At 42.4% G+C, this 7,989-nt stretch overlaps 2 protein-coding genes across 3 annotated transcripts in view; one reads left to right on the top strand and one right to left on the bottom strand.

The window, feature by feature from the left end:
- Nucleotides 1-1,329: 1,329 nt before the first annotated feature.
- On the bottom strand, nt 1,330-2,614 carry LOC104955068 (CDKN2AIP N-terminal-like protein). Of its 2 annotated transcripts, none has more exons than XM_010782293.1 (3): nt 2,546-2,614; nt 1,888-2,137; nt 1,330-1,798 (listed from the first exon to the last, which is right to left on the bottom strand). In XM_010782293.1, the coding sequence occupies exons 2-3, from the start codon at nt 2,133-2,135 to the stop codon at nt 1,576-1,578; spliced, it is 471 nt and encodes a 156-aa protein (XP_010780595.1). In that variant the 5' UTR covers nt 2,136-2,137; nt 2,546-2,614; the 3' UTR covers nt 1,330-1,575. The 2 variants fall into 2 exon arrangements, with proteins under 2 accessions (XP_010780595.1, XP_010780597.1); XM_010782295.1 differs by lacking the exon at nt 2,546-2,614 and adding an exon at nt 2,262-2,503 and having other exon boundaries at nt 1,344-1,798.
- Nucleotides 2,615-2,789: 175 nt separating this feature from the next.
- Nucleotides 2,790-7,989, top strand: part of tubgcp4 (tubulin gamma complex component 4) — a 10,160-nt gene continuing 4,960 nt past the window's right edge. Inside the window, exons 1-11 of the mRNA XM_010782292.1 lie at nt 2,790-3,032; nt 3,702-3,830; nt 3,974-4,096; nt 4,178-4,231; nt 4,355-4,411; nt 4,703-4,782; nt 5,394-5,595; nt 5,691-5,862; nt 5,971-6,095; nt 6,591-6,641; nt 6,719-6,824. Coding sequence (XP_010780594.1) covers nt 2,955-3,032; nt 3,702-3,830; nt 3,974-4,096; nt 4,178-4,231; nt 4,355-4,411; nt 4,703-4,782; nt 5,394-5,595; nt 5,691-5,862; nt 5,971-6,095; nt 6,591-6,641; nt 6,719-6,824 — 1,177 coding nt within the window. The 5' untranslated portion in view covers nt 2,790-2,954. The remainder of the gene's footprint in view (nt 3,033-3,701; nt 3,831-3,973; nt 4,097-4,177; nt 4,232-4,354; nt 4,412-4,702; nt 4,783-5,393; nt 5,596-5,690; nt 5,863-5,970; nt 6,096-6,590; nt 6,642-6,718; nt 6,825-7,989) is intronic.

The raw sequence follows: 7,989 nt of genomic DNA, 5'->3' as shown, positions 1-7,989 counted from the left end.
GTCCGGTGGATCTTCTTGCGGGACAACGATTTGAGGGAACAGAAGGATCTAATTGGTTTTGTGTCATCGAAGTTGAAGCTCCAACGGGATCCGCGGTGTATGTATTTCTGGCGAGCATGGTGAGCGATATCCAGGTGATGCAATGCCGGTGGGGGCTCTGACAGGTGGAATCGCAGTTGGAAAAGTGCGACTGCTGAGTATTGAAGTATTGGTGTTACTGGATGGACTACGAAGGATATAATCCATGCGAGGATACTCCATACCAGCTGGCTGTTGATCCACATCATTGCCTGGGTAATGAAGCTACCAGATACAGGTCCCGGCTAGACGAGTTAAGGGAGCTAGCCAGGAAGGAAGCCGGTAAATCGGTAGTCCAAAACACACACGATTGCAAGTTAAAACAAGGGATAAAGTCACTGATATTGTCGGGAGGATAGGCTACTGTTAAAATGGCTGAGATAACAGTAAAAATAGTGACAAAGAAACGACAGTATTGGAGTAATACTCAGTAGTTCCAGAGAGCAGCGGCAGCCAGTCGTGCCAGCGTTCACTCTCTCAGAAGTCTGTATGAAGTTGTTGTGAGTGTGGAGGGAGCAGCTACAGGTTAGCTTAGCCTAATCGATCAGTGCACTGCGAAGCCAGTGCTAGACAGTGAACTGTGAACGGGGGGGAACCCCGCCGGTCATTATCGGCCGATATTCACTCTTAATAGTTTGATCGGTGCTCTCTATAAAGGCCGATCAGGAGAGCTGGATCTGATCGATATGGACATAAATGCGAGTCAAGTTTTAGCGAGCTGCATAAGAAACTGACGGGCTGTCAGGAGAGAGGGAGGGAGAGGATCCGTTACTCCCGTGTTATTAGCCATATCCGGTCATAGTCCGGTAATTACCTGCTAACGGAAACTCTGCTACACAATCCTTATTATTCTTATTATTATTGAAACATGACCGGTAAGTTTCAAATTTGTCCGGTAAAATCAATTCTGTCTGCAGAAACCCTGCTCCGGACAGCGCAAAATGCATATATGAAGTGTCATGAATGCAATAAATCATACCCTCGTGGGGACGCGCTCATGTGATTGGCTTAGAATGAAGGAGATATCTGATTGGCTATAGATAGAAAAAATTACAAGTACGAATCGGCTGACCGTCAGGGGAGTCTCAAAAAACCCACACACGAATGCACAGCGATCCGTGCACAGAAAGCGGGTTGTGTTTGCAGGTTCAGAGGTTTTAAACGGAAAACAAATATGTGAGGATCAAAAATACATCTATAAAACTTTTTTCTGTATTTGGATTTTATTTACATGTATATGAAACAGAACACATTTGTGTGTGCATTGAAAAACATAAGTGTGGATCCGGAAATACAAGTGTGAATCCTTTTGCGGATCATGAAATACAAGTGTGTATCCTTCTGTGTTCTGAGCCCATAAGAACTGCTACCACTATTTTGACTACCCATGTATACAAAGATCAGAAATACATTAAGATTAATCTATTTATCTCTCACTTTGTATTCCTAACGAGCTAAACTGTCAAAATAATGTGTCAAAATCTGTTGCCACCCGAGTTATTCCTGGTTAAATAAAAGGATTTCAGCCTCATCATTCACTGTAACTGCTAAGTAAATACAGTAGTTTGCTTTATTACAAGTGTTTATTGCATTACCAGTTGTGGCACTCCGCTTTCCTCTGCCCTGGATTCCATCTTTTGTCGTTTTATGAACTGGGGCATCTTGGACAACTATCCCATCACCCATCTCCTTGATCTTGTCCATTACTGCCTGCGGATAGCTGAACGCGAGTAAAAAAAGGACAAATAATCATCATCTGTGTGCCCCTTTCTTTGATTTCCAGATAGTATAGCTCTGCTCTCGTCTTACCAGCAGCCCAGGAAAACGTTGTTGGCCCAGACCATGGACAGAGAGAGCAGCCTGTCCAGACTGCTGCTGGGGACTCCGTGTTCCAATGTCGGGAAAGCCTCCATGTTTCTAAGTATGAACTCTCTACGAGCTACCCACTGTTTGTTGCTCTCGGAGTAGCTCCTGAAAGTGTCGACCCATTGGGCCAGCTCGGGGTTCTGGCCCAGGTACTCTGAAACGGTGTCCTCTTCGCTCTTCTCCCCCGCCATCCCTGCAATAACAAACACTTGTTCAATTATTTGTATGGCATCTAAGTCAGTACTGCTAGCGTGAGAGAGGCTAACAAGTCTAGTTAAACCCAACACGTTTTTAGAAGACTTGTTATATTGATGTACCTAATTGTTTTTAGAACGCATACAGCTTGTGTTTAGTTGCTAACTTGCCAGGCAACGTTATTAGCCACATTAAGCTAACCAGTTGATGTTTTACAGAGTGCGACTGACAAACCGACTTTAGCAACAAAGCCAAAAGGCTATATTAGCCAAGTCAAAATAGCTCTTACAGAAGCCACGTTGATAATTACAACATTGTATCAACCTTAACAATATTAAAATGACGTGTTATCCATATCTTCTACACCCTGTATGAAGTACTAATTTAACCTGTAACTACGACATACCAAGCTCTCTCCGTTGTGATGTGCTGCTAGCTTCCTACATGACCGACTGATGACGCAAGATTGACTACCACGCTGAATTTCTTTAGCTAGAGGAACTTCATTACCCAGAAGCGCAGTGCTAGCTACAGGTGCTAACGTTTGTTACAATTGCTAACATGGTTAACGTCTCCTAGTACGATAACAACTATTAATAGATAACTTTTGATAGATTTTGAAATTAAATTAAAAGGTGAGCGAAAGAGAAAGGACGTACTGTAGTTACCTCTGTTGGCTAGCAACCAGCCCGTGTCCCATGATGCTTTGCGTCGTAACGTAGCCAACCTGCGACAGACAGCTCGGGCGGCGGTTTGTTTTGGATGAGATGCTCACTGCTGCATGTTCTACGTTTATCAATTAAAGGTGAATTAACATGATTCACGAGCTGTTGCTGGCGTTGAGTGGGTACCCGGGGACCATTTTCACATGGAACAAACGAACGGGTTTGCAGGTAAAACTAAAACACGGAAACATGCAGCTCTTTATCAAAACAGCGCCTCTGATATGCCATTTACATGCTAGCTAGCTGTAAATCTACTTTGCTGAAAGCACAAGTATAGCCTACTTATCTGCTCTGTTGTGGATTTACACAGTACCAGTGACCAGTTTATTTGGAATTCTATATATTTTCACTGTATATTACTTCTTACTTCAATTGCTGAACATGTATCCTGTGTTGAATACAGTTGTATCTTATCCTGTCGTATCCTACGTATATATATGTATAGCAAAGTTAATCTGACCTTTATTTTACGGACCGAGGGAGGGAAGCAAAACTGAGAGAACATGCCAACTTTATACAGACAGTGAGATAACAGTGCTAACCTCTGCACTGTCATGCGACACTGTATAGATAGATAGATGGATGGATAGATAGATAGATAGATAGATAGCACAACGAGCTAATCTTTCTTATAAAGAAAAGGAATGTGGATATATCTATTCAGAACAAGGTTCAAGCATGCAAGCCTCGTTTATACAGCACTGTAAAACTGGCATGCTACAGGGTTAAACAGGTCTATATGTAGAGAAAAAGTGTTCGGCATTGTGCATCACTGTAACTGTATTAGAGGCTCACAATGTTTATTTTTGGACCTGAACCCCTTTGTTCCACCCACAGGTGTCCCAGGACCTGCCCTTCCTTCACCCCAGCGAGACCAGTGTCCTCAACCGGCTCTCTAAACTGGGCTCAGATTACATACGCTTCACAGAGTTCATAGAACTACACACCGGCCATGTGCATCAACAGGTACAACATTTAAGATAGTTAGCTTGCTAAAGCTAAACGTTCAGTTTGTGAAAGAGTCCCTAAGCCCTCCCTATCTAAACTGTCTTTCTCTTTTAAAAATCATGCTCTATCTAATGGGTTTTTCTCAACATTTCTTCCTTTAGGAACATCACACGAACCAGCCCAACCAGACGGGACTTCATGGCATTTACTTGCGGGCTTTCTGCACGGGGCTGGACTCCATCCTGCAGCCGTACAGACAGGCCCTGCTGGACCTCGAGCAGGAGGTAAAATGATGACACACAGCAACAAGAACACATGTTGGAGCATGAGACGTGATGCTCATTCGACCTGTGTATGTGTTTCAGTTCCTTGGAGATCCACATCTGACAATATCTCATGTGAATTACAAGCTCGATCAGGTAAAACATAAATACACTTTAAAAAGGACTTTTTTTTTTCATTACAAATATACTAAACACACTTTCAGTGGAAAGTTATTCAACATTCAACAGATGTTTGTCTAACACTCTACTTTCTTCTAGTTCCAGTTGCTGTTTCCCTCTGTGATGGTGGTTGTGGAGACTATCAAATCACAGAAGGTAAGTGTTGTTTTATTGATCACATCTTATTTTGCCAACATTTCAGAAATGTGCCGAACTTGCTGAACAATTTGAAAAAAAGACTATTGCTTTACGGTGCAGCCCATGTCTCTGTACATTTTCTTTAGACTAAATGAACAAAGAGGCTGATAGAAACATGATGTTTAAACTGGGACGGCACTAAGGGGAGTTTCTCAAATGAAAAGAACACTTGACTTATCTATATTAACACTTGTTTAATAGAACTGACAGCTATGATCTGTTCTCTTTGTCTTTGGTGCGTCACTTTAGATCCACGGCTGTCAGATCCTGGAGACGGTGTACAAGCACAGCTGTGGGGGGCTCCCTCCTGTACGCATGGCCCTAGAAAAGTAAGTCAGATTACCTTAGGACACACTTTCATTCATGTTTGAAAGCTAGGGGAAGGGTCATCTATATACCTCATATTCCTTTTTATATTACTACTGTTAAATCCGTTTTCTCAATTTCTATTGCATACTATACTATGACTTTTAAATGAGGTTTTCAAGACATGCTATCATTCACTTCTTACTACTTTATAATACTAGGACCTTTTTAATTACAAGTCATATGACGTACTATAACTTTAAAATGGCATACTTTAAATATTTAATTTATTTACATTATTATTTAATTTATTTACATTTTAAGGAAAGACTGTACTATGAATCTTCGAATAATCGATTAATATTCGCCAGGGCTGTCCGATTTTCGAATTTGATCATGGTCAGTTTCTGGCATCCCTACTAAATAACCCTGTTGAAATAGGTCATTATTTTAGATGATGATTTAGTGCGTGGTGGGTTGGCAGAGACATATAACCAAGGTGACAACTGGAAGAAGCTTAAATAGTGAGGTGTCAAGATTTCAAAAGTAAAGTGTGTCATGATTTTATTTCTGCTTTTCATTAAAAAAAATGCTATTTTCTGAAACCTAAAAAATTAGTTTTTACATGGTGCAGGATTCTTGCTGTGTGCCACGGGGTGATGTACAAGCAGCTGGCAGCGTGGATGCTGCACGGTTTGCTGCTGGACCAGAGCGAGGAGTTCTTCGTGAAGCAGGGGCCCAGTGCAGGGGGGGCTGCTGCCAACCAGGAGGAGGAGGAGGAGGACCTGGGGCTGGGGGGCCTGAGTGGGAAACAGCTGCGAGAACTACAGGACCTGGTGGGAACTACAACCAGACACACAAGATCACACCTATCATCAGTATGTGTTTCAAACAGACTCCTGACTCTGTGCTTCTGTGTGGGGGGGGGCAGAGGCTGATCGAGGAGGAGAACATGCTGGCACCGTCCCTGCAGCAGTTCTCCCTGCGGACAGAGATGCTGCCGTCCTACATCCCCATCAGAGTGGCTGAGAAGATCCTCTTCGTTGGAGAGTCCGTCCAGATGTTTGAAAACCACAACCACAGCCACAGCCCCTCGAGAGCCGGTAGTGTATTTAGTGTGATCCAAGTGACATCTTGCACTTTAGCAAAGTCACTTTTTTGTCTTTATATCACAAAGACAATACAACTCAATATTGTTTTGTGTATTTCAGGCTCCATACTGAAGCACCAGGAGGACTTGTTTGCTGCCGGGCTGCACAGACTCAAACAGCAGCCTCTGTTCAGCCTGGTGGATTTTGAAAATCTGATCGATCACATCAGGAGCACAGTAGCAGAGGTGAGCTCATACACAAATGATTCATCTAATTCTTTAACCAGTGTTATAATAGTGTTATGCTGGTCATCGTGTCTAAAGATTTAAATACCCCGGACAACATGATCTGTGTTTATTTTGGAGCTTAAAAACAATGAATAGGAAGGCAATATAAAGAATGGCATCATCAAGGCATGCAGATGAATGTATTATTTAACAGTATGAAAGCCCTCTTAACACAAAGCATTTCTCTAGGTTTTAGGCCTTCATATCATTTTCTCATATTTTTGTGAAACAATACATTCAACAAATCAAAGTGCATGTTCAAGTAATACCGTTCAAATTGTGCTTGTCGGGGATTTTGTTAACATGTCATCATGAGTTAAATTTGTCGTATTTCAACAGTCAAAGTTCAGTAAATACCGGCTTGCATAAACTCAGCTTTTAACTTGATAACACTCCAAAAAGCCCCCACTCTCAATGTGACGAGATGAATTCCTCTCTCCCTGTCCCTCGCAGCACCTCTGGACGCTGATGGTGGAGGAGTCGGACCTGCTCGAACAGCTCAAGGTCCGTGTGGATCTCAGTCTTTCTAAATTCTAAATCAGAGATGAATCAACGATGGTAACTTTAGTTTTCTCTTGCAGATTATAAAGGACTTCTACCTGCTGGGTCGTGGTGAGCTCTACCAGGTGTTCATCGACCTGGCGCAGCACATGCTGAAGACCCCCCCCACAGCCGTCACTGAGCACGGTAATCTGACACGCAGACTAGAACAATACATTTACACCTGCAACAACCACAGCAGGGTGTAAGGGTCCATTGATATTTATAGATGAAACTGTTTAAGTGTATCCATCCAACTTCATAATGTCACATATCGGGAAATTAATGTATTATATAATATAGTTAGGTAATAAGGAAGGAGGCAGTTGCGTCATACTACTTAAATAAGCAGCATTGGGGTATTATTTACCCCATTTGGGATTTAGAGATTGTTGTTTGGGTATACTATATATAATGACTGATCAGTGAAAAAAAAAGGTAAATGTATTTAGGAACTAGAGATGTTAAGATTCACCGATTCGCATCGGTGCACCGGCATAAACGTTCAAGATGCGAGTGCAACGGTTGAAAGAGTGCACATCGGCTACAGTTTGGGTTGAACCGGGTTGAACTCGCGATGCATCGATTGCGTAGCGTCTTTGCATCGGTAAAAAACCGATTCATTCATATAAAATCCCCTCATCTTGTCAACGCTCAGCAGAGACGATCTTTGATATTTGCTTCGCCACTACGGAGGCCGAGAGTCTCAGTTATCAACACACACGGAAGTTGAGGAGAAAGAGAAACACAGCGCACAGAAAAATACCTCCAAATCAAACGTTTGGCAACACTTCGGATTGTTCAAGAAAGACGGTGTAATAGTCATTTATGCTATATAGTTGACCGCAGGTCATGGAGAGTAATAAGGTATCCGTAGACCTTTGTATGAGGTATCTTTATTACTTAACAGGTCTACAGCTATGATACATAGATCCGTCCTAGATGCGGACTTGCATACACACAGTATCACTCCGCAGCCGCAACCCATCAGTAACGTCCTGATGGTATATGTGCGCGGCACTATATACTACAGAGGTCAACTTGAAAAATCACTCGCAAATTGTTAACGATGCCGAGCCGCTTTAAAGTACACAAGTAGTTCGAGGAACTTAGCGACGCACATAAAGACGACATGGGGTCTGCGGCTGAAAAGAGAAACCTGAAAGTTAGACATATGAGTTAAATCACTCAGTGAGGTGTTCTGTCAGAGAGAGGTGTTTAGCTTACAGCAGCCTGTGACGGCCAATAATAATTTAAATGTCTTCCTTACTGTAAGCAGTTATGAAATACCTGTTTGTGAAAGGTTATTTGT

The sequence above is a fragment of the Notothenia coriiceps genome, unplaced genomic scaffold (genome assembly GCF_000735185.1).
Source record: "Notothenia coriiceps isolate Sejong01 unplaced genomic scaffold, NC01 NC01_scaffold00024566, whole genome shotgun sequence".
In the NCBI taxonomy this organism is placed as follows: domain Eukaryota; kingdom Metazoa; phylum Chordata; class Actinopteri; order Perciformes; family Nototheniidae; genus Notothenia; species Notothenia coriiceps.
The sequence above is the reverse complement of the archived record's forward strand: the minus strand, read 5'-3'. Positions and strand labels throughout refer to the sequence as shown.